The sequence below is a fragment of the Misgurnus anguillicaudatus genome, chromosome 16, assembly GCF_027580225.2.
Source record: "Misgurnus anguillicaudatus chromosome 16, ASM2758022v2, whole genome shotgun sequence".
Classification (NCBI taxonomy): domain Eukaryota; kingdom Metazoa; phylum Chordata; class Actinopteri; order Cypriniformes; family Cobitidae; genus Misgurnus; species Misgurnus anguillicaudatus.
In genome coordinates this window covers 28,060,033-28,086,560 of record NC_073352.2, presented here as the reverse complement: position 1 = coordinate 28,086,560, position 26,528 = coordinate 28,060,033, and the positions used below count along the sequence as shown (strand labels likewise).

General features: G+C 38.3%; 1 protein-coding gene across 2 annotated transcripts in view; it reads right to left on the bottom strand.

The window, feature by feature from the left end:
* Positions 1 to 84: 84 nt before the first annotated feature.
* tbc1d9b (TBC1 domain family member 9b) overlaps positions 85 to 26,528 on the bottom strand; it is a 28,277-nt gene continuing 1,833 nt past the window's right edge. The window contains exons 2-23 of one of the 2 annotated variants that reach the window (XM_055178147.2): positions 25,268 to 25,378; positions 23,772 to 23,890; positions 22,956 to 23,184; positions 21,643 to 21,901; positions 20,163 to 20,370; positions 19,897 to 20,076; positions 19,229 to 19,393; positions 18,709 to 18,859; positions 16,520 to 16,734; positions 16,260 to 16,377; positions 15,954 to 16,156; positions 14,047 to 14,129; positions 13,700 to 13,829; positions 13,489 to 13,587; positions 13,331 to 13,399; positions 12,991 to 13,231; positions 7,754 to 7,819; positions 7,428 to 7,499; positions 6,993 to 7,043; positions 4,598 to 4,654; positions 4,396 to 4,493; positions 85 to 1,716 (exon numbers count right to left, since the gene is read on the bottom strand). In XM_055178147.2, the coding sequence (XP_055034122.2) occupies positions 1,078 to 1,716; positions 4,396 to 4,493; positions 4,598 to 4,654; positions 6,993 to 7,043; positions 7,428 to 7,499; positions 7,754 to 7,819; positions 12,991 to 13,231; positions 13,331 to 13,399; positions 13,489 to 13,587; positions 13,700 to 13,829; positions 14,047 to 14,129; positions 15,954 to 16,156; positions 16,260 to 16,377; positions 16,520 to 16,734; positions 18,709 to 18,859; positions 19,229 to 19,393; positions 19,897 to 20,076; positions 20,163 to 20,370; positions 21,643 to 21,901; positions 22,956 to 23,184; positions 23,772 to 23,890; positions 25,268 to 25,378 (3,563 nt within the window). In that variant the 3' untranslated portion in view covers positions 85 to 1,077. The remainder of the gene's footprint in view (positions 1,717 to 4,395; positions 4,494 to 4,597; positions 4,655 to 6,992; positions 7,044 to 7,427; positions 7,500 to 7,753; positions 7,820 to 12,990; positions 13,232 to 13,330; positions 13,400 to 13,488; positions 13,588 to 13,699; positions 13,830 to 14,046; positions 14,130 to 15,953; positions 16,157 to 16,259; positions 16,378 to 16,519; positions 16,735 to 18,708; positions 18,860 to 19,228; positions 19,394 to 19,896; positions 20,077 to 20,162; positions 20,371 to 21,642; positions 21,902 to 22,955; positions 23,185 to 23,771; positions 23,891 to 25,267; positions 25,379 to 26,528) is intronic. The other variant, XM_055178148.2, reaches the window with a different exon arrangement.

Genomic DNA, 26,528 nt, shown 5'->3' with positions numbered 1-26,528 from the left:
AATGATTTTATGAATTATTTCTTTAAAGCAACATTTTTATATAAATTATTACTGTAGGTGGATTTTTAAAGTTAATGCACCAGATGAACGATTCACACGCAGTCCTGTGATTCATAAATGAGATTTTGCTGATCGCAAGAGCTCAATCGAGCCTGACGGGCTTAGATATAATAAACAAAAATTTACACTGAAACTGTTCTCATATTTGGCTACATTTTAAACGGTTCTGTTCTCATATATAAAGTAAACTGTCCAGACAACCACTTCTATAAAGTGTATGCAGATGTTAGATACCGAACATCTCAATCAACTCTTACAGAAAGCAACACATCAGTCCTACCTGATGCATGATCTTCTGTTCCTCACAACAAACGCCGTCCAACTGTACAGTTAACTGTCTGATGGTTTAAGGCAATGACATTTAGAAACAGTAAAGCTGCGTTTTTCCATCAACACACAGATATGCATTTACGCAATAAGGGCTTTGAAGCAAAGCTAAGAGTGCAGAACGATCATCGGTGTGAGGATTTAAAAACTAATTTTAAAGTCGAGCATTCGTATTCACCTAAAGGACACTTTCTTCAAGTACACTACATATAGCACACGTGCAAGACGGCATTAGTGACATAGACTTCAGTGTGAACTAATCTCTCTTCATTACAACTTGGGGGACGAGTGTGCAAATTAAACATTTTAGTGTGACCAGTCTTTCATTCGGCTTTTAACATACAGTACACAGTTCCTGTATATATGCAAGGCATCTTGGTTTACATTTAATATGTAAACCAAGATACCAACAAGAACTTTTAAAGTCGAATCCTTGCGTTCAGGCCTTTAGTTGATGCATTCAAAGTACGAACACCAACAAAACCGGACACCTAGGTGGACATCTTAGAAGCTCCTGGCAAGAATTTTAACACATTATTTGTGAACTATGACACACTAGAAGCATCAAACTCCTGTTGATGGGATCTGGCGTATTGGTCACGACATATATACACATACACTAATGCTCGCTTTGCATCTGTGTTGTGCAGGTTTGTGTTCATGCATTGCGTATGAGCGCGCGCGTGTGTGTCAGTGTACAGATGGAGTACAATCGTGATCACTCGATGAACTAATCTGTCGTTCCACCGCTCTCAGCGACTTGCATGTCATTATTTTGCTCTCAATGTCATGTTTTTTCTCAAAGTAGTCAACCAGCGATGATTCCGTTAGGAAAGATGCTAAAACCTGCTCGAAAGTGATCGACCAATCGGCATCTGGTGCGCTGCCCCTCCTCCGAACCGCCCCCTCTCCTCCAACGCAGCCGATAAGAACCGTGTCGTCGCCGATATCATCGCACATCAGCGAACCCGCGCTCACCACGGAGTAGGATGAAACGGAGGTGTCGTCTTCGGCATCCGGCTCTGACGAAGAGACCACTGTCGGAGGGGGCGTCTCCAGCTGCGCCTCAGCCAGGGCTTTGCAGACCAGGGACTGTCCAGATCCGCCCTCCCCGGACGAGTCTTCTTTGTCTGGCTGCAAAGAAGTTTCTTCTGCACTGGATGGCTGAGCTTCGGATTTTTTGCCGCCATTGTTGGTGAATTTCTTGCCTACTTCTCCGATCCGCAGCAGGAGACTCGCCACTGTGGCGATGCCGTGATAAAGTTCCTGCTCCATTGGGTCCTCGCTGAACATGTTGTACAGAGTTTTGCACATCTCAATGAACTGCTCCTGTAAATGCAAGGATGCAAAAATTGCTTTAAACTGGATGGAAGCAACAGCAAGAAATACCCGTAAAATAAATCTCAGTTTTTAACATTTTTCTTCTTTGAGTCATAATTTACTAGGAAAAATAATACTATGGAAGTGAATGGGGTTCATGATCGGTTTGGTTACAAAAATTCCTCAAAAAAAAAAAACGTCCTTCTGGTTCATCAGAACAAAGAAATGTTTACAGTTTTGTAAAAACATGAGAGTAAAAAAAAACTATGACAGAATTTTCCTTTTTGGGTGAACAATCCCTTTTAGATTAGCAATTATTATTGTTAACTAAATCTATTTAAACGTGTCTGTTAGTGCTGAAAGATATACAGAAATTATCAAATATTGCAAATAAGCGAAAAAAGGCAATAACTGTGAGATTTTAATACTTCAAAAATACTTTTTCTTTACTACTTCTTTTCCCGGAAAGAATATGAACGTATGCTGTTATTTTAATTTTTTTTAAACGTATTAAACTTTTAATAAAAATTTTGAATAAAAAGCATTATTTATTAATATTTAGCAAATTATCACATTTCACATTTTTTCTACAATATTGTGTCTGTTAATTGAAATTAAAGTCCTTGTAATAGAATTCCCACGTCAAATTCCCTGATTAAAAAGCTGAATTTCCATTAAAGGCGCGGTGCATGATTTTTGAAAGACACTTTGGAAAAGGGAGTCGGGCCGACTACCAAAACACACATGTGGCCAATCAGCAGTAAGGGGCGTGTCTACGAACCAACATCGTTGCCTGGGTTGCGTATGTATGGGGCGGTTCTATCAAAAGAAGGTCCAGATTCTATTGGGGTAGGGTCGTGTTTGTTTAGGTGATTTCAAATGTCAACATTGGCTTTCAGAGATCATGCACCCCACCTTTAACCGATGTCTGGGATGCCGTGAGCTTGGATAATATACTGTAAACTGTACAAAGCCTGAACAGTTCCAATAAACAGACGTTTAAATTGTAGTCAGCAGAGGCTTGGACCCAGAAATTTTATTCCTTACGTCACAAGTTAGCAAGCGGATTACATTTTTGATAAATGGAAACTATCAGGGATTTTTGTTTGTTGCTTTAAATTTTATTCCATCACTTGGACTTTCAATGTCTGGAAAAGACCTTTTAAATTCCATGATATTCCATCACCAATGGGAACCCTGCTGTAAAGTCAATCTTGAAAATGGTTTTAACTCTTTCGCCGCCATTGACGAGATATCTCATCAATTAAGAGAAAACGCTTCCCCGCCAATGACGAGATTTTCTGTCTTTCCGCAATACTGCTACTTATACAACCCGGAAGTAGCGCCTCACGTGAAAGAGAAAGAATGTTTTAAAGATCGCTCTGCATCTGATGTCTATCAAAAGTCCTTCGCAAAAATTGAATTATCTCAGCTTTATGCTCAAAATTGGGTGTTTTTAAAGAAACCTACCCAAGATAACTAATGAAGGTAGGATGAAACGTTTTTTTTTGTTTGAAAGCAGAGGGTCTGTTCTTTCATCTGATATATTAAAAGAAGAACATTTTCTGGAAGGCATTAAACTTTTGTGAAAATCATGAAAAATGCTGGCGCTGGCTGGCAACTTTTTTTTTTAACGCTGGCGGGGAAAGAGTTAAAAGACATTATAACTGTATTGTTGAAACACGACACAACGACTGTGAACTATGTAGTACTGAATTGCATCGTCTAACAGATTTACACCATTTCTGCGTTGAGGATTTTTTAGGTAGGCCTAAAGCAGTGGTTTGATGACGCACCTAAGCCACTGCGCATGGTCCAGACCGTAATATAATCACGGGCATCCATTCAGGTTGTAGCTATATTTGAAAGTTGAGAGAGAGCCAGCTTTCCCGCAAGTGGGCGTGGTTTCAGTGAGAACAGCGAATACGCTCCTGCCTATTTTGATAACTTATTTTATTACTTGCAGTTTTATCCAGCATTCAAACTTGGTTAAGTGGTGTGACAAACTAACAACACATTTAATATCTGGCTTTACGGGGACTTTAAAAATAGATCAAATATTAGTTGAAAAACTTAAGTAAATTAAAATTAATTTTTTTTTGCCTTAAACTTAAATATATTGTGGCACTAAAAGGATTGCGCGGCAAAAAATAGAAACTGATATGAAAAAAAATCTACTTAAACAGCAAAACTTTTACATTAAAAAAATCACAAAAACTTTAATTAAAATTTATACGAAAACTAAAAGTATAAAAATAAAAGCTAATTTAAACAAGTAATAAAACAAAAACTAAAATAACTCTAATGCAAACCAGAAATGCTGCATTACTAACCTGAATGTGTCTGCATGTTCACCATAACATATCACTTTTATTAATATATAAAATGAACACACATTGGATATTAATTTCTTAAACTTTAAACAATTGATATTTGAACTTCTACTATCAAACCAAGGGTAAATCAATAATGAAATTTTAATCTGAATTGGATGAAGAAATGATAGGTAAGCATTAAATTCATTTCCACATATGACAGTAACTCCAGATGTAAAGTGATAAAGTCAGATTTAGTGTGCTATTTATGATTCACAAAAGACACATAATAAGATTTGGGTCCTCTTCAGCCATTAGAAGAATAAACTCTGATTCTCACCTACAGATGAAATGCATTATAAGACTTGATTACCTGATTCATGCGTGGCAGATCTTTGATATTCTCTTTCTTTGGTTCTCTTTCTTTGGCCCACATTCTCAAATAGTATTTATAATCCTTTGGCTTCTCCTCTGAAACCCACAAACAGCTGAATCAGTCATAAGAGTTAAACTCAGATTCACACAAATGATCAATCACCTAAAATGATAAATCATGAAGAGATTAGTGTTTGTACCCTTCTTCTCATCTGTGTCACCGGTCGCTCCCTCTCCTCCCTCCTTCTGCTCCTCACCTGTGAAGAGCGAGATAATACTGCATTAATAAACACAAACATGATAAAAACAATGACTGTAAATAACATATGTTTACAATGAAGGTGGTCTGCTCAGAGCTTCGTTCCAAAACCTGGTGAGCTGCCTACATAACACAGCATTTCAACATTACAGGCACGCTCCCTTGTGTGTTTTTGAAGGTAGGAAACCTTTGAACCAACATGTAAAGCAGCTACACGTGTCCTGCACTGAGAAAACAATCCCAGAATGCATTGCAAGAAACTCAGTCAAAGCATTCATACAAAATGGTTAATGAACTGAGAAAAAAGGCTCATTGTCAAGTTATTTGAGCTATTGTTTTATGATCATTTTAGATTTGATGGAGAATAAAAGTGACCCAATCCTATTAAATATTTGTCTTGCACTTGTATGAGTTATTAATACATTAAAGGGATCATTTAAATCCCTTGAAGATTTTGTCACCAATTTCTTACACCCAATTTTTCCAAGCTTGTTCTGCTTAACACAAATGATTATATTTAAAAAAAAAAAAAAATTAAACCTGGTTCACTATAGTAGGAAAAATAAAATGGAAATCAATGGTGTCCCTAATATGGTGGATTTTTTTAAAGCTATTCATGCAAGTTTGGAACAATTGAGGGGCTGTAAATGACGACATTTTCGTTTTTGAATGAACTATACTATCCCTTAAATGTGATGCCTTTAAAAAAATTTAGATCTGGGGCACTAATGACTTTCATAGTAGGAAAAATAATATGGAAATCAATGAGGTCCCTGACTGGTGGATATTTTTTTAAGTAATTTATACAAGTTTGAAACAAACAAAAATGACAAAAATTTCATTTTTGAATGAACTATACTATCCCTTAAAGCAACACCAAAGAGTTTTTTTTACCTTAAAATAACGTTTCCAAAAAAGTTTCAATGGTTCATCCACTCAACACAGGGTGAATGGCACTTTCACATTCGCTTTGCAGCCCTCTATTGGCCAAAACCGCACTAAAGAAGTTTCCAACCGTCGGGTAGTGGTCCTGTAGTTCGAGTGAAAACTACAAAAACCTGCTTTACGGCAGACCTACAATCCAATCAGAGCCAGCTATACTGCAGTATTTACGACAGTGGTAATGAACAATTACGCTTCTAACCTGTAGGGGGAGCAAAGAGCAATAAGTCTTTAGTGTTGCTTTAAGTATTATGCATTTAAAAAATAGATCTGGGGCACCATTGACTTGTATAGAAGGAAAAATAATATTGAAATCAATGGTGTCCCTGATCGGCGGATTTAAAAAAAAAAAAAAAGTTATTTGCCCAAGTTGGAACAATTAAGAGTCTGTAAATGACAAATTTTTTTGAATGAACTATATGCCTTTAAAAAACAGATCTGGGGCACCATTGACTTATACTGTATAGTAGGAAAAATAACATGGAAAAAATCAATGGTGTCACTGATCTGGTGGATTTAAGTAATTTATACAAGTTTGGAACAATTGAGGGTCTGTAAATTCATTTTTGAATGAACTATACAATCCCTTAAGTGTGATGCCTTTAAAAAAAGTCTCCACCAGATCAGGGACACCATTGATTTCCATATTATTTTTCCTACTATGGAAGTCAATAGTGCCCCAGATTTTTTTTCAAGTAATTTATACAAGATTTAAACAATTGAGGGTCTGTAAATGATTGCAATTTTTTTTTTTTTAATGAACTATACTATCCCTTAAAGGTGTAGTGTGTAACTTTTATAAGGATCTCTTGAGAGAAATGCAATATAAAATACATAACTATATTATAAGTAGTGTATAAAGACCTTTCATAATGAAGTGATATGTTTTTATTACCTTAGAATGAGACGTTTTTATATATACACAGAGGGTCCTCTTACATGGAAGTCGCCATTTTGTTTCTACAAAAGCCCTTGACTTAGTAAAAAAAGTTTGTCCGTTGTCTCCAACGCTGACATGGTTGGCCGGTGGCGGCTACCGTAATTTGCAACCTCACCACTAGATGTACTAAAATTTACACACTGCACCTTTAAGTGTGATGCCTTTCAAGGCATCAAGCAGCTCACTAGGTTTTGGAACACAACATACTTCTGTTTACATCAGAAAAGATTAAAGCAGGAAAGCTGTTTTAAAGTTAAACTACACACTGTTGTTAAAAGACCACAACACATATCAGAGCACACCATGTGTGAAAAAGAGAGAGAGACAGGGGGAGTGATACAGAGAGCGAGGGAGTTCAGGTTACAGGAAGAACATCTACTGTATGTTCTGTGTTAAAGTGAACATGCTTTACTGAAGATGAGGGTCTGATCATCATGACATCAAAAAGACAAACCTGAGGTCACTTCCTGTGCCAGGAAGTCCGCATGAGACAGGAAGGGAGGATCTAGAGTGATCATATGAAAGAAAGAATGATAAAAAGACAGAAAAAGAAATAAAGTAAAGAGAGATGAGCGGACAAGATGTTACATAAGAGTTCATTATTAATATTTATTTATTAGTAGTACTGTACCATCCACAGACACATGCAGAGGAGAACACACATTTAGTTAAGATAAACCAACTAATATTAGAGTTCAACTGAGAGAAACTCAGAAAAGAAAACAAAGGAAAAGTTATGTGACTCTCACAAAGGGAGAGGGATTAAATGAATTAAAGGCATAGCAACATTTAGGTGTGAAGATCAGAAAGACAGAGATGGCCACATTCAGGAAGGTCAATAACATTGTAATATGATTCCTTTAAAATCGGGAAAAGTGCGTGTATGTACCCTGGGGTGTGTCATCATCAGTAAAAAATTGTGTTGCCTCCAGCGCTGACTCCGCCTCTTCGGGACACAACGCTGCAGAGATAGCGAGAGAGAAAGAGAGAGAGAACGTCACGCACGCGCACACACAAACATCATAAAAACACAACATCTGACATGAACATATTCTTGGTGCATCACATCCTCTTTACACATCTCATCTTTAAATCTTCACACAAACACACAGACTGGTTTTATTGGTGAAGTTTCCTCACACCTCCTCTCTGCTTCACACTATTGACTCTACCTCTCACCCAATTACTGTTTAACAGCGAGTCTGTAAAACATACCAGGAGGCAAGTGCAGCTTGTAGAGTAGTTTTAGTTTCTCAGTCATATCTCCATGATACATCCCACCTGAGAAAACAAACCAAATGTGTCCAGAATCAAATCATAACATAAGAACTAAAAAGACGTTCTGTCTATTTTAGCAGTTAAACTTCCTGTTTAAAGAGCACCTATTTCATTGCTAAAAACTGTTTTTTGTGTATTTGGTATAATACAATGTGTTCGCGTGCTAAATATTTTCAGCTTCAGATTTTACTCTTCCTGAAATGCACAGATTTTGTACCCAATTCATCAATTTGAAAAGCGCTGTGTCCCTGATTGGCCAGCTAATCTGTACGACTGGCCTGAATACCTCTCAGCCGGAAATGTGACGCTCCTTACCATGTTTGAAGGATTCGCTCACAATGCAATGCTGACAGGTGTTAACTTAAAGGCTGAGTCCGAAGGGAGAAGAATTATGATAATGTCGGTCTTTACTACATCACCAATCCCAGAAAGTAAACTGTTGCCTACAATCCATGCGTTTGTTGTAGTCCAAGAAAACCATGGAAACCATGTTGCCCGATTCGCGTCATTCGCATCGCCTTATGTGAGCTTGCGTCTACTCGCGCCTTTGCATTAACTTTGCTTATTACACGGCTCTCTGGAATGCTTGATTCTGATTGGTCAGTTGAGACATTTGCAGGTTTGTTCTTTTCAAATAATAACCGCTCCAAAGTAATAACGCATAGCCGGACTACTTGTATGTTTTAAATCCCTCCGCGCCAACAAAGATTACTGTTTGGCGCCATCTTGTGACAAACACTGGACAATCACAATTAAGAATGGAACATTTTGACATTAATTTTAACATGTACGGAAAAAACAAAACATTTAAACAGTGGATAGAAGAACGAACAACGACAAGACACAGAGAGCTTACTGAGACTGAACTTGACAAAATAGAGCATGACAGCTACGAAGCCAACACACAAAAAAAACCAGAATGGACATTAAAACTTCTCAAAGAATGGCTAAAAGAGAAAAAAAATGGAGACAGACAAGTATGAAGCAGAGGATCTTTATAAGGTATTACGATCATTTTATGCATCTGTGCAAAGTTTCGCGGAAGGATAAAAATGTTAATTTAAAACAAATATGTCAATAAAATGTTTCAAATTCATATTCATGTCCAGTTTTTTTCTTATGTGGCAAGTAGCCGTGTAATAAGCGGGATAATGTAGAGGCAGCCGGTAGTTATTGGGAAATAAGCCCCGACAGTGTGATCAGGACCCGACGCGAAGCATGTAATCTACTTGTGCAAAATGTTGATAATGTGTACACACCAAACGCAAAGTATCACGTTCCTCGCTGTATTATTTTCAACTTGCACTAAAGACGATGACTAGGGCGTGTTTTCACGCAATCAGGTCGCCCGATTTGCGTAATTCGTGGCGCCCTACGTGAGTTTGCGTATATTTGCGTCTTTCCATTAACTTTGTATGTAATCTACTCGCGCAAATCGTTGATGTTGCGTACACAAAACAAAATGCAAAGCATTGCATTCTTCACTCTAGATTACTCGCCGGATTATTTTCAATTTGCACGAAAGACGCGTTTGAGCTGAATAGGGCATGTTTTCGTGGCAATCAGGTTGCCAGATTCACGCCATTCACATCGCCCCACGAGTTTGCATCTATTTGCGTCTTTGCATTGACTTTGTATGTAATCTACTTGTGCAAAATGTTGATAATGCGTACACACCAAACGCAAAGGATCACGTTCCTCGCGGTATTATTTTCAACTTGCACTAAAGACGATGAATAGGGCGTGTTTTCGCGCAATCAGGTCGCCCGATTCGCGTAATTCGTGGCGCCCTACGTGAGTTTGCGTATATTTGCGTCTTTCCATTAACTTTGTATGTAATCTACTTGCGCAAATCGTTGATGCTGCGTACACACCAAATGCAAAGCATTGCATTCTTCACTCTAGATTACTCGCCGGATTACTTTCAATTTGCACGAAAGACGCGTTTGAGCTGAATAGGGCATGTTTTCGTGGCAATCAGGTTGCCAGATTCACGCCATTCACATCGCCCCACGAGTTTGCATCTATTTGCGTCTTTGCATTGACTTTGTATGTAATCTACTTGTGCAAAATGTTGATAATGCGTACACACCAAACGCAAAGCATCACGTTCCTCGCAGTATTATTTTCAACTTGCACTAAAGACGATGAATAGGGCGTGTTTTCGCGCAATCAGGTCGCCCGATTCGCGTCATTTGCATCGCCCTACGTGAATTTGCATCTATTCGCGTCTTTGCATTAACTTTGTATGTAATCTACTTGCGCAAATCGTTGATGCTGCGTACACACCAAACGCAAAGCATTGCATTCTTCACTCTAGATTACTCGCTGGATTATTTTCAATTTGCACGAAAGACGCGTTTGAGCTGAATAGGGCGTGTTTTCATGGCAATCAGGTCCCCAGATTCGCGCCATTCACATCGCCCCACGAGTTTGCATCTATTCGCGTCTTTGCATTGACTTTGTATGTAATCTACTTGTGCAAAATGTTGATAATGCGTACACACCAAACGCAAAGCATCACGTTCCTCGCGGTATTATTTTCAACTTGCACTAAAGACGATGAATAGGGTGTGTTTTCGCGCAATCAGGTCGCCCGATTCGCGTCATTTGCATCGCCCTACGTGAATTTGCATCTATTCGCGTCTTTGCATTAACTTTGTATGTAATCTACTTGCGCAAATCGTTGATGCTACGTACACACCAAACGCAAAGCATCGCATTCTTCACTCTAGATTACTCGCAGAATTATTTTCAACTTGCACAAAAGACACGTTTGAGGTGAATCGGGCATGTTTTCGTGGCAATCAGGTCGCTAGATTTGCGCGATTCACATCGTCCCACATGAGTTTGCATCTATTTGCATCGACTTTGCATTGACTAATCTACTTGCCCAAATCATTGAATTCACGTTTGGTGTGTACACCCTATAATGCTGCCTACACACCAAACACAAAGCATCACATTCCTCGCTCTAGATTACTCACAGGATTATTTTCAATTTGCACAAAAGACGCCTTTGAGGTTAATAGGGCGCATTTTTGCAGCAATCAGGTCACCCAATTCATGTCATCCGCATCGTCTCACGTGAGATTGCGTCTATTCGCATCTTTGCATGTAATCTACTTGTGCAAAATGTTAATAATGCGTACACACCAAACGCAAAGAATCACGCTCCTCGCCCTAGATTACTCGTGGGACTATTTTCAATTTGCACGAAAGATGCGTTTGAGGTGAATAGGTTGTGTTTTCGTGCCAATCAGGTCACCTGATTCGCGCCATTCGCATTGCCCCACACGAGTTTGCGTCTATTCACGTCTTTGCATTAATTTTGTATGTAATCTACTTGCGCAAATCGTTTATGCTACGTACACACCAAACGCAAAGCATCGCGTTCTTCACTCTAGATTACTTGCAGAATTATTTTCAACTTGCACAAAAGACACGTTTGAGGTGAATAAGGCATGTTTTCGTGGCAATCAGGTCACCAGATTTGCGCGATTCACATCGCCCCACATGAGTTTGCATCGACTTTGCATTGACTAATCTACTTGCGCAAATCATTGAATTCATGTTTGGTGTGTACGCTCTATAATGTTGCCTACACACCACACAAAGCATCGCGTTCCTCGCTCTAGATTACTCACAGGATTATTTTCAATTTACACAAATAACGTGTATATTTCCGTGGCAATCAGGTCACCCCGCGCCATTCGAACGAGTTTGCGTGTATCCGTGTCTTTGCATTGACTTTGTATGTAATCTATTTGCTTAAATCGTTGATCCTGCATACACACCAAATGCAAAGCATCGCTTTCCCCCTTCTAGATTACTCGCGGGTTTATTTTCAACTTGCACGAAAGACACGTTTGAGGTGAATAGGGCGTGTTTTCATGGCAATCATGTCCCCAAATTCGCGCCATTCACATCGCCCCACATGAGTTTGCATCCATTCACGTCTTTGCATTGACTTTGTATGTAATCTACTTGTGGAAAATGTTGATAATGCGTACACACCAAACCCAAAGCATCACGTTCCTCAAACTAGATTAGTCACGGATTTCAATTTGTACGAAAGACGCATTTGAGGTGAATAGGGCGTATTTTCATGTCAATCAGGTTGCCAGATTCACACGATTCACATCGCCCAACATGAGTTTGCATCTATTCGCGTCTTTGCATTGACTTTGTATGTAATCTACTTGCACAAATCATTGAACTCACGTCTGGTGTGTACGCCCTATTATGCTGCGTACACACCAAACACAAAACATGTCTCCTTTGCTCTACTGGATTAGATCACAGGATTATTTTCAACTTGCACGAAAGATGTGTTTGAGGTGAATAGGGCGCGTTTTCGCAGCAATCACGTCAGCCGATTAGGCTACATTTCCATGACAACATGTGGTAAAAAAAGTTTTTGCGTTTTTGCTAAATATATCATACACGACAATGTTGTCATATTCACAAAAACGGCAGTAAAGAGGGATGTTACCTTTGTAAAGAAACACTACACGCCTGTGCACATGCACGTTCTTCTACAGAGCGATAAATACAAACAATCAAGACGGCGAAAGCATCAAGCAACTTTGTTTAGATTTATTACTACAAGTGACCTTGGACTATAAAGTGCCAAAATTGTATAAAATTGGTTGGAGTAGTATAAATAAAATTACAGCACAAACACAATCCTGTAGGTTTTAGTTATATTCACGCATGCATATAGACCGAATTAACACATGGGCATAACTTTACATTATCACAGATTTACAGTTATGTAAATTACACAGAGATGGCAAGACTTTCAAAAACTTGCACCTCGAATCAATCCACCATCAAAAAAATTTTGTTGTAAAAACAAACAGCCGAACCAGTTTTTGGTTGAAAATGTTAGTTAGACAATACTCATTATCTCCCAGAATATATTTGCTTTAAAATCAGAACCTTTATATCTCATCTTGAATTATCATTTCAAAAAAGCAGATGCCATTGTTGCCAATGCGTAATTACTTCACCAGCATAATGCATTTTATATTAATAAAAAACTATGTTTACCTCAACACACACACTAAAAAATGACAAGCAGAAGCATCACTAACATTTCTGTTGTGAGTGACGTCACAAACGAATCACTGATTTTTGATACTGTTGTGTAAAAACGATTGTCTACTTACTGAGACCGGTGACAAACTCTTTAAAGTTGATAAGCGAGTCTTTGTTTTGGTCAAGCAGGCGGAAGAGTCTGCTGGCGAGTGTGTTGGAGTGAAGGCCGCAGCTCCAGGGTGCAAGAGCGGAGAAGAGCTGAACGAACTGACCACAGTCGATGCGATACTGCTCCAGATACGGCAGGCTCGGGTCGTGACGCTCCGCCGGTGTGCTGCTGGCTCCCCAGTAACAGCTCATGATGTGTTTGGCCTGTGAACGGTTTTACATATATTTCAGCACAATACTTAATTGATGGGAACGTGCAAGATTGGTTTCCCAGGAGTGTTACACAAAACCGATTCATCTTACCTTAAACAGAACATAGAGCTCCTCCAAATCCTCAATACTGAAGGCTGATTCAGTCATGATGGCTCGCACCTGAAAAGTAGATGCAAAAGTGATCACACTTAGCAAATGTCTCAAATTGTGAAATACATAATGAAAATGTACACACGTAAACACCTTACCACGCTCCTCTTGGCTGTATCTTCTAGGGACTGTATGACTTTTAATCTCTGTTTGAACCTCATCTGCTCGATGACATCGGCACGCAGACTGCCGAACTTCTACAATGTAAAAAGAAATCACACAATAACTTTGACCAATGACGGATAGGCATTTGTCTTTTGTTAGACCACAAAAATACTAAGTCACACCCTCTTGTTTGGTCCTCCTCACCTCATAGGACGCTTTAATGAGCTCAAACACATCAATCTCAGGTGGAGGGCTGTTGCCACTGGTCAACAGGGCGTGAAGGTGAGGAATGGGTGAAGAAACAGTCTGCTTATTCACAACATTATCCAGATATCTGCAGAAATAAAATGTAGAAAAATACTGGAGTGTTTCAAAAAAAAAAGGGGATTCAAGTTAACAGGTTAAAACTTGCATTTGGGGAAATATACATTAACATGTCTTAAACCTCATCATCAGATGCACATGTATAACTGCAAATATACAGGCCACACCCCATCACAAGCAACAGCAAGCTCATCCCTGACACACCCATTGTATATAGCAACACCCACCTGCCCAGAATAGTCATGGCTTCTCCCTCGTCCGAGCAGGCCAGCAGTTGATCCATGTTAGCATATAGCACAGCTAAAGACACCTGAATATGAGAGTAAAATGATCAGATACTCAAAATATCAGTGCAATCTAGGGCTGGACAATAATTAAATTTTAATATATTTCATGGTATTTCAAAACGATGATTTGGTTTCTAAACACATTTCCGATATATTATACGTTTTACATTACAGCGTCCCGTGGCCCTTCACATGTCATGTCTAAAAACGTTTTCCCCACCAGCGTTTTAATAAAAGTTGCCAGCTAATGCCAGCATTTTTTTTCCACAAAAGGTTAATGCCTTCCAGAATGTTCTTCAATAAATATATAAACATACAATATATCAAATAAAAGAACAGACCCTCTGCTTTCCAAAAAAAAGCTTCATCCGATCTTCACTTGTTCTCAATTATGGGTAAGTTTCTTTAAAATATTAACTTTTGAGCAAAAAGCTGGAATAGTTGCATTTTTGTAAAGGACTTTTTTTGGAGATCAGATTCAGAACGATTATCAAAACATACACAGAGTTTTTACTGTTTTTGAATAAGTGGATGCTTAAAGGAATATTCCATTTTCTTAAAAGAAAAATCCAGATAATTTAGTCACCACCATGTCATCCAAAATGTTGATGTCTTTCTTTGTTCAGTTGAGAAGAAATTATGTTTTTTGAGGAAAACATTGCAGGATTTTTCTAATTTTAATGGACTTTAATAGAGCCCAACATTTAATACTTAACACTTAACAGTTTTTTTTCAACGGAGTTTCAAATGACTATAAATGATCCCAAACGAGGCATAAGTGTCTTATCTAGCAAAACGATTGTCATTTTTGACAAGAAAAATAAAAAATATACACTTTTAAACCACAACTTCTCGTCTTTAGTCCTTTAGTCCAACTTTATAGTCCTTTGAAACTCTGTTGAAAAAAACAGTTAAGTGTTGAGTTAAGTATTAAATGTTGGACTCTATTAAAGTCCATTAAAATGAGAAAAATCCTGGAATGTTTTCCTCAAAAAACATAATTTCTTCTCGACTGAACAAAGAAAGACATCAACATTTTGGATGACATGGTGGTGAGTAAATTATCTGGATTTTTCTTTTTAGAAAATGGAATATTCCTTTAAGCATTTTATAAGTTGGGTAAGAGCACCACCTAGTGCATTATAGCGGAAATATAAATTACCGTAAAAACTCGTCAGCAAAGCGTCATTGGCAGGGAAGCGTTTTGACAAAAAACCTTGTCAATGGCGGGAAAAGAGTTAAATGCGTGTCAAGGTGCTTCTTCCTTCCAAAGTGTGCTCCCGTGGCGTCTTTTGTAGCTAAGCAACTCTGAGCCACGCTTTCCGGGAAGGTGAGGATATCTGTACCTCGCATTAAATAATATCACTGTCACCATGCAATTAATTAATCTGGTTGGGAAAGAAAATAAAGGCCTAGAAAATCGCAACTTTTGCAAAAAATTTCCGTTGTTCTTAGTACACGATGCAACTACAGTAGGGTCAAGTTTTAAAAATATCGAAACTCTTTGGTTATTTGACCGCAATGCTAATGGTCTAATCAGATTCAATGAATTATGCTAAGCTATGCTTAAAGTGGTACCGCCAGACCCAGAGATTGGCTGAATGGGTTAAAAAATGGTAAAACTCAATTGTTTAACTCTAGGGGAGCTGGAAAATAAGCCTATTTTCAAAAAAAGTGGAGTGTCCCTTTAATACATTCAGGTGCACCTTATTAATATTAAAGGTAAGCCTTAAAGTCCTATTTTTATTTGACAGTGAGTTTACATTTAATTTTGTATGAAGGCAAAATACAAATTAAATATATATAACTAAAAGTTTTTCTCTTGTGTTGCATCTGATGATCTGCACCTGAAAAATGACTTTAATGCCCTCGTAAAAGAAACAGTCGACCAGCAGGACAGCGCTGTCAAAAGGCATGACGGAGAGGAAGAGTGTGAGAAACCAGGACAGAGAGATGGTGGAGATAACACCCAAATCCTGCATGTGCTCGTATAACAACGGCAACACTTCACGGGTGAGCTCCTCAAACACGCCCTGATCCACTAACGCCCCTGAAACAGAGAGACAGAGAAAGATATAAGAGTGATCTCGAACTGTTTACGTCATTCAACACATTTTATAAAGTATACGCGTTTGTGTATATTTGTGACTAACCCACAACTCTAGTGTTGTAATAATCAGGCAGCATTTGTTCGCACAGAGCAACAAGCAGCCAAAACGCCTCTTCTTCATTACAATACAGCAACAACACAGATGTGACAATATTCATCGCCTGCAGAGAAGAGGAAAATTAACAGCCGTTCACACACAAGGTTGTAAAAATGTCCGAAAACATATTTTTTAGTTTAGTTTAGAATCGGTTCATCAAGCTACGATCATCTGTAAACATAAACACATGGGCCTAATAAATGTACCTGACAGTATCCAATGCCTGGGTTCCTGTACGCATAGGCTGTTAAAACTCGTCTCAATGCAGCGATGCCCATCTCGTTCTGAAAGGCGTGGTGCTCGGGCATCGATCGGTGAAGATCTCTCTCAATCTCCTCGGTTGCTAGGGTACATTTACCCATCGCCTGCTCAACCAAACTGGCGTAGTAACCCGGGTGTGCGGCCATCTCGTTCTGAGCACCTGGAGAGAGTGAGATATTAAAATATCAATTTATTTAACTCTTCTGTATCTTTAAAACCAAAGCAAAAATCAGTCATGTGAACATAATGAGACACAGATGAAAACAACAGTGATCCAGGTTACCACATGTTAATCTTCATAATGACAGCTGATGGTGTGTTTTTCATAGAGAGTACAAGATGCGTCACATATGTGAGAAACATAATCTCTGACATTCACACACACTCATCAGAGATCACAAACACATTTACACATGGATGTCAAATGGCAATAATGCACCACTATTGGCCCATCCATGTATTTTTGTTTGTTACTTGAAGAAGTAGCATTAACCCAATCACAAGTGAGCGAAGCATCTTTCATGCATGCGCGTATGTTTGAGCTTTAACTCTTTCCCCGCCAGCATTTTTGAAAAAAGTTGCCAGCCAGTTTTATGATTTTCACAAAAGTTGGTGTTTTATAAGTTGGGTAAGAGCACCACCTAGTGGATAATAGCAGAATATGGATTGCCCTAAAAACCCATCATTGGCAGGGAAGCGTTTTCTCTTAATTGACGAGATAACTCGTCAATGGCGTGGAAAGAGTTAAAAGAGTGAAACGGTAACAGTGAGCGCAGAACTTTCACTTGCCTGATCAGGTCATCATGACTATTTCACACGCTTTTGGCAATGCCAATTTAAACATTTAAGCACAAGAAAACACAAAACAGATTTACTGACAAGCTGTTTGAAATGTTGCGTGTACACCCGCTCAAAGTGTGTGCCTGGAAACCTGCATCTTAATGCTTCAGACAGCACGTCGAGAAGAAATTATGTTTTTTGAGGAAAACATTCCAGGATTTTTTTCATTTTAATGGACTTTAATGGACCCCAACACTTAACAGTTTTAATACAGTTTAAAATTGCAGCTTCAAAGGACTCTAAACGATCCCAAACGAGGCATAAGGGTCTTATCTAGCGAAACGATTTTCATTTTGCCAAGAAAAATAAAAAATATGCACTTTTAAACCACAACTTCTCTTTTTCCTCCGGCTGTGGATGCGCCAGCGCAACCTCACATAATTGCATAATGAAGGGGTCAAAGGGTGACGTGTTACATATGTGAAACGCACCCTTGAGGACCATTTTAAACAATAAACTGACACAAAGACATTAATTTGTATCACTCCACATACAACAACGTCGGAGCGGTCCTCTTTCTCCACACTTGCTTCGCATACGTCATCCGTGACCTCTTGACGTGATGACGTATTACGTGAGGTCGTGCTGGCGCGTCACACAGCTGGAGGAAGACGAGAAGTTGTGGTTTAAAAGTGCATATGTTTTATTTTTCTTGCCAAAAATGAGAATCGTTTCGCTAGATAAGACCCCTATGCCTTGTTTGGGTCCTTTGAAACTGCAATTTTAAAACTGTTAAGTGTTGGGGTCCATTAAAATGAGAAAAATCCTGGAATATTTTCCTCAAAAAAACATTTCTTCTCGACTGAACAAAGAAAGACATCAACATTTTGAATGACATGGTCATGAGTAAATTATCTGGATTTTTTTTAAGAAAATGGACTGATCCTTTAAGAGCAAGATAATTTAAAAATGCCGAAATTAAGTTGAAAAATAAAGCGGACAGTTGCACGTCATCTCAAAGTGAAATTATGCTGTCTGTTTCTAATGTAAAAATCAAACAATGGCCAAAGAAAAATCGTTAATTTGTCTTGACTGATTAACTTTTAAAACTGCAAAAAGGTTAAATATATACTTAATGTAAACTATACCGTAAAAGACTACGCAATGTCACAGTTTACTTTATTTTGCTTTGCTATATACATATACACGTCCCTATCCCTTCACTTTAAGATGCCGGCTATGCCCCCGCTTGACAATGTGATGAATAAATCTAAAGTGACATCATGCATGATCTCATCATCATTATATGGCTTAGGGGCGACCAGCGCCCTCTGATGTTTGGAGAACTCAATACCTGAGAAGAGCAGCCAGAGTTCTCCTCTCAAACTTTCTGGTATCCCGTTCAGAACCAGCTCTCGGGTCTTAGACGTCCGGTACATGCAAACTCCACGTCCAAACTCAAAAAAGTGAATGTTCCACGATTCTTCTTTCATCTTCTCTCTCGTCTGAAGCACACGAGTAAAAATAGATCACAACAGAGTCAACAAAATACAACCAAAATTATCTTTGTCATCAAATTTCAGCTAAAAATACAAATAGTATCCTTTATTATTTCAGAATACTGGTTCTGCGGTCAAATATTTTTAATGCGATACTGTAGTATAGAGTTAGGCTGGTCGTTATCACAAATATAAACCCACTTAGGGAGATACAAGATCTCTCCCGCCTGAGAGGGCTTTATATGTAATGTAATCTTTATCCTATTTCACTCTGCTGTTTATTAATTTATCTCTCCATAGCCCATAATAAAGAGATGGTACAATAAAATGCATTTAAGTCCAGATTTAGCAAGGAAATCAAGAGCGCGCTCTCGTAGCTTTGGGTCCGAGCTCCTCTGGGAAGTCCTGCTGGTAGATGTGAAGGAGACCATGCTTGGCGGTGGGCAGATTGGGTGTGTAGTGTTGGTTTTGGGGTATCTCTCCTGCTCCCAGTGTAGGTGACGGAGGTAAAGAGGGAGGCGTGCTCGGGCTGGAATTCTCCTGGATACCAATGATGTACAATAATGCAACTAAATTAAAACTGCATTACAATCACATTAGTACATTAAGCGTTGCTTAATTTTAAATGGACAAAATCATAAGAACTTATTGGATATATATATATATATATATATATATGCAGGGCTCCAGACTAACTTTTTTTCACTAGGAGCACAGTGGCCCCGACTGAAAATTTTAGGGGCGCAACCAGAAAATTTAGGAGCACACACCAAAAATCAACATGCTTACCAAATATTCACATTTCTACTAATTTCCACTGTATTACTAACACATACTTTAATGACAGATGCAGAAAGTACAATGTGCTGTTTCAAATTCAGTATCACATCACAAAAAAGGTCAAATTTACTGGTCGCACATGTATATATATATGTGTTGATTAGCTCTGAAGAAAACTGAAATTTGTAGTAGCATTAGCAAACAATATTTAATATATATTTTAACAGTAAAATAGTTATTAAAAGGCATTTCAAATGACTCACAGATTGAGCGATTAGGCCACAGGGTCCGTCAGGCGTCCGCTGCAAAAAGTCTGAGATTCGCTGTACCAGGAAGTCGCGATCTTTAAGATTGGCAAACAGAAAGGTCATCTTGTTTTTAGTGCTGATGGACAGTGGACTCGGCAACACGCTACTGCTGTCGGCTTTCTCCACTATTGTCACCTGAAAATAAAAAGAGCTTGCTGAGCTGTTGTGTTGTGTGTGTGTGTAGTTATTATGTGTGTGTGTGTGTTTGTGTGTGTGTTTACCTCTCTCAGAGGGATGATGAGCTGACACAAATCTTCCTCGCGACTGGCGAAGCAGATGTAGTTATTAGAAACAAACATTTGGCCAACAACGTGCATCTTGGCAAATGGAGTCCAGAGGGTGCAGTCTGTGTGGCCGTCCAAACGCTCGTCCTGTGTGAGTCGAAACAGTGCTCGGTATCGCTCGTTCTTCGCCCGGGCGTCCAAATCTCTGGAGCGTATGAAACACATGTTAGAAGAATTAAAAATATCTAAGTGGTTCAATCTCATTTACATAACTAGTCTACAATTTATTATCCAAGATTTGATTGTCACATACATGTAGACTGATAGGTTTAATGCATTGTAAGTCAAGTTAGCTTTTTTTGTAGAAATATATAAATAAATAGCTTCACCATGAATAGCTTCAAATCAATGTGCGTTTTAACGTTAAATTATTATTGCGTTATTAAAAAATATTTATCATACGTTTTCACTGTCAAAACGGAAATTTCACAGGAATTTTGTCGAGTTGAGCGGTGTGTCTGTGGTTGGTTGTCTTGACTGATAAACCAGATTCTTAACCAAAGTGATAGCTTCATCAGTGCATGGCGACTGTGGTCTGCCACTACCTTGCTTCCTTTCGGCAGATCCAGTTTGTCTTAGCTTTTAAATTAAGATGTCTAAGCCGCCCTTTAGCCATTTGATCTGCTGAAGCACTTTGATAAGCTTTGCGCACCATAACCTTTTGTTTCATAGAGACTTTTATTTTTAAAAATTATTCTAAAATTCTTCTTTGCCAAAAACCCTGTATAACAGTAAACAATTTATGCAGTTTCATATGATGTCATGAATACATCATCAGTAATAGATGGAGAATAAGTAAGAAATAAACTTTTTATTATCGTTAGAATATTTCGAAGTTGACTTTAGAGTAGTTTCGGACGCAGCAAGTATCTTGTTTTTTATAAACCCAGGCTTCCCACACCTTAGTTAACTTCAAATTCAAGGACCTTTCAAGGACTTTCCAGGTCCAATACCCTCAAATTCAAGGACTAAATGTGGGGACACATTTCAAGTGAGAGCAAGGTTACATCGTTTTACCTTTTAAGATACGTTGTTACAGTTCCCTTTCGAGGGAACTCCCGCTGCGTCACTGTGGTGACACTTTTGGGACGCCTCCAGGGGAAAGTGCATCTGAATGTGTATATCAAATTCAATCAATGGTGAGGCTTAACGACAAAGACAGGGTGACACGGGAGCCAGGAAGTATATCGCTATCTGAAATATTGCCAAAGACGATGTTACAGGGACGCAGGAAGTATTTCAAGGGAGACGCAGCGTTTCGTTCCAAATTTTCAAGTTACTACAAAATAATAATGTAAACTTACATCACAACATTTTTTTGGGTTTTGTAAATACTGTATTTCCAGTTTGAAATCCTGTTCTGAAGAACAGTGAAAGATGAAACACATTCAATCATGTAATATTTATCTGTTCAGACCTTTTAAGTGCAGAGACGTTCTTCAGGGTCTTGCAGGGTTTCGGGAGCGAGCGGTCGGCAGCGAAGCTCTCGTTGTCCAGCAGTTGTCTCATGGCGATGTTGGCCAGCTGCTCCATGAGTTTGAAGGTCTCGTTGATGTTGAGAAACATGGAAAAGAAGTGCTCGGTGCCACGCGTGCTGACCCGAATGCTCTCCGGGAAAACCAACGTTGCGTTCTTGTCCAACTGTGTGACGTCTGTCCACTGCACCACCAGTGAAACTAAAGAGATAATTCATAAAAACATGTTACACGACTCACTGGAATGTGACTGTGACAGCATTCCTTATTCAAATACTTTAGCATGATGTTTAACTAAAGGCTAAAATATACTAAATAAAGTATAGTTCATTTTTATGAGAATGCAAGAGTCGGTGTAGTGCGCATGATACAAATTTCATCATCAGAAAAGTATACACATACTATTTTTGTAAATGGTCACACATGCGCATTTAATTTTCATGCAGTAATTGGTTCATCCACAAGGTGGCGACCATGCCCTGGGGAGTGTTGATTCACAAGGTATTTGATGAAAAACTGCATAAACAACACAGATTGACTTAATCGTAATGGAAACGAATTGTGAGACCAGTGACGATTCACACCTCTAGTTTATAGGCGTTTTCAGATAAGCATGAATTAGCATTTAGCTAACTGGCTAATGAAGACAAACAGCGTTGCTACAGCATAAAAAGCAGCCAAACATGTCCTTCACCCTTTGTTGCGTGCTCTTGGGGGCAAGGTTTGTGTAAATTTTGGGGTTTGTGATGTCACCAACCAAGAAAAAAGCTCACTGTAGTTTATCCAGCTGTTCGTTTATAGTTTATGAGAAGTGATTTCTGTTAAAACAGAAGTTAAAAAAGTGAAATCATAATCAAGGACCCTTTTAACTTGTGACATCACCTCTTTAGACCTACTTAACTGCTCCTTACCGACCCCTGTAGGCCGGGAGAGGAATTGCATGTGTCCAATGCTTATATACACGTTCGAGTCAAATGAAGTATGCAAGGCTGTGCATTCGACTGTCCTTGTACAATATGCATAATTCTTCTCCACTTCCAGCTTAATAGTGGTAATAAACACAAGAAAAATATTTATTTATTTGTTTGTTTAGTAGTGGTTTAATAAGCCTTGCGTTATATCCATTAATCGTCTACAACTAGGGCTGTTACTGAGAAGTTTAATGTAATATTTATAATATTATATCGCGTCTGCTTGGATGTCAGTGATACAAGCATTTTGAAACCTGTCGACCGATAAAATGTAAAAAACTCACCTTCTTTACCCAGCAGGAAGGAGTAGAAGCACAGGTGATTGACAGACAGGTAGATCCAGCCCTGTCGCGGGACTCTGCCTTTCCAGTAACTGCAGGGATAATAATTCACCAGCTTCTCTTCTTCCGGCATTCCGAACAACTTGCGCATCTTCAGCTCGGCTTCACGAAATTTCCCAGGATCCTCGTCCTCCTGAGGTCTGATGCCTTTATTTTCCTCAGCGATGATGCCCTACAGAGATACAAAGTATCTTATTAAAGTATTCATAATAATTTATAATATTAATTTTCTCAGTTAACTTCATAAGGTCAATATTGGGTGTTTTTAAAAATTATTGATAAGTTTCCATGTGTTGGTGATGTCACTATCCACTTATCCTTTTCAAAAACCACGTTAGAGTAGAGTTTGGATTGAAAGGGTTTTAATATCATGAGAAAGGACATTTCAATCAATTACATCCAAACATTTGACTGGTGGTGAACTATTAGTGCATTGTTTCTAATGCAATGCACTGCAGTATAAATGCATCTTATGATATAAAACACCTTTACAATGAATTATAAATAAGTAACTGGATGAAACACGTAAAATATATATTATTAAAGAGATGTTTATTTATATATTTTTGATAGACATAAAACAAGTGAAGGGAGGGTATTGTTTACATGCATTCAATAGAGCAGTAATGTAAAGGCCAGCTTATAGACTGTAACCTTGAGAAAATTCATGAAATGACTGAAAATAGAGCTATCATCAGGACACTAAATATCCCAATCACTTTGTTTTACATGGACATACAAATAAAATCAAAATCCCACCTGTATTTTACCCTTGACAAAGGTGGTGATGTCTACATCACTGTCAAAGATGGAGAGAGTTTGAAGCAGGTTTGTCTCCAGCCACTCCCAGTGTTTAGTGATCTCCTTACGAGACGAGCCTGACACGTGCACATATACACACAAAACGCACACACCAACACACAAAATACACACAAGTTGAAGTCAATAAGTCAGGTCAAATTTTATCCGTTTAGATATCTTATCAAATGTTGTTTCCTTGCATGTGTCACTCAGACACATGAATAATATCCATATTGATTGTTTATGTATCATACAGTAATCAGGTGTATTTGATGCTTTAAAGTGGTCATAGCGTGAAAATGTGACTTTTTCCAAGTTTAAGTGCTATAATTGGGTCCCCAGTGCTTCTATCAACCAAGAAAATGTGACAATGAACAACCCAGTAACTTTGTTTTGGTAAACCATTCTCTGCAAGCATGTGAAAAAATAGGTCATTCAGATTTTGCCTGTTTTGTGACGTAGCTAGCGAGTCTTTTTATTACAATAATACCGTCCCTAATCTGCACCATCCAACCACAGCACTGCCATTTAGTGCAGAGAAAAAGAGAGAGAGAAAAAAATAATTGACAGCACAATTGAGTTTTAATAAACACCCATAATGGCGATCAGTGTTTTCATTTCAACACTCATTTGCATTTAATGGGTCACACCCAAAAATGACACATTTTTGCTTGCACCTACAAAGTGGCAATTTTATCATGCTATAATAAATGATCAGTGGGGTGTTTTGAGCTAAAACTTCACTCTGGAGACACCAAAGACCTATTGGACATCTTTAAAAAAAAATCTCATAATATGACCCCTTTTAAAGGCGGAGTCCACGATGTTTGAAAAACGCGTTGGAAAAGGAGACGGGCCGACTACCAAAACACACTTATAGCCAATCAAATCAAATCAAATGCCGGGTTGCGTATGTGTGGGGCGGGTCTATCAACAGAAGGTCCAGATTCTATTGGGGTAGGGGCGTGTTTGTTTAGGTGATTTCAAATATCAACATTGGCTTTCAAACATCATGGACTCCGCCTTTAAGTCGCAATGACAAAAACCTGTAATTTGTTTTGGAATATTGTGGTATTTTCTTACAAATTATTTATCTGTGAGCTTCATTTTTTATGTGTCCTCATAATCTTTAAACAAAAATGCAAATCTCCTCCTGTCCTCAAAACGGTCTCTCTTTACTTCCGGTCATATGGTATGGCAGGTGGGTGGGGTCCGTGAAAAGATTGTAGCGATTAGAAAATACTAGCAACATGACCCAACTTCAAACGATCAAATCAATTCTCCATGAATGAATTATTCAAATTCAGAAGCCGTTTTAACACAGGGAAAATAAGCCCATCACTACTTCTGTTTCATGGCGACTTTAACAAACAATTTTTACTGTAAGTGACCAGCACATCCCGCTATCACATACACACATATTGGGATAAAAGAGCCATGGGTTATACACTGACCACAAGCAATGTTCCAGAAGATCTGAGACTCTCCAGTCTGATGCAGAATTCTGTACGGGGCGACACGAGCACTCGAATCCAACACAACATCCAAGGTACCCACCAACAAACCTGAAAGTAAAACATGGACAGAGAGAAAAGAATTGTAAGGCAATGTTACAACAGAATTATCCAAAAAGAGACGTCTCCTTCAGGTCTTACTGCCTCCCTGATATTACAGTAACACATTGACATAAAAATGTGTGTTCAGTTTTTAAAATGCTCCAACATACATTAAAACATATACAAAGCTTTGATTTGTGACATTAGGTACGTTTACATGCAACCAAATAATCCGTTTGTAATCGTATTGGTGGCTCAATCGTATTAAAAAGACCCTCAAATCAATACGATTAAGGTCGATCGGATGCTAATTTTGATTGTGTTGAAAGGGGTGGTGTAGTCCGATCCGATCTGATAAATCTTAGTATTTTCTCAATCGGATGCAAAAATACCTTGTGCACATGAGCAGAACATTTGTGCTCAAGTTCACTTCTTATATTTTACCTCATATTTACGTATCACATAATTCTTGTAACATGCAATAGCAAGCAAGGCGATGGCAACATACATTATTAGGTAATGGAGTCACACGCTGTACATTCTGCAGCATGTCTTACTCTTTCATAACATTACATAAAGCAATCAAATCGTGTCGTGCCTTTTGAAAAGTGTGTTTTCATTGCCTATATCAGAAAACTTCTTAAGAACAACTTTCTCCAGGTCAGCTTTGTACATTTATCCAGAGATAAAGCGTGAACTTCACGAGAGATGCGAAACAAACATTTTCATCAGATTGAAATGTTTAGTGAACTTGGGTGATTCTCGCGAAATTAGACTTATGAGGTGTCTTGAAACATTTTGATTAAAAAAGTAAATGCAAAGTAAGAGTATCAAATTAAGAAGCATACAGTTATAAACATCTCTTTATGTACTATTTTGCACATGATTTCAAATGACATTATACAAACAAATTTTGTTGTTTTTCCACATTTAAGGGGAATGTTTCATTACCGCAACGTGTCCATGACTGGATTTGGGTGTTTTGACATGGAAAATTTATAATTAAAAAAATCTAAAAAATAAAAAGCTTTAGTGCATGTTATACTATAAACATTTACAGTAAAGAAACATGTGGTATTTGGTGATCATTGGTAAATGTAAAGACAATAATAAGGAATATAAATGTGTCCAAGAACAATTTTCTCATCCTCCACAACAA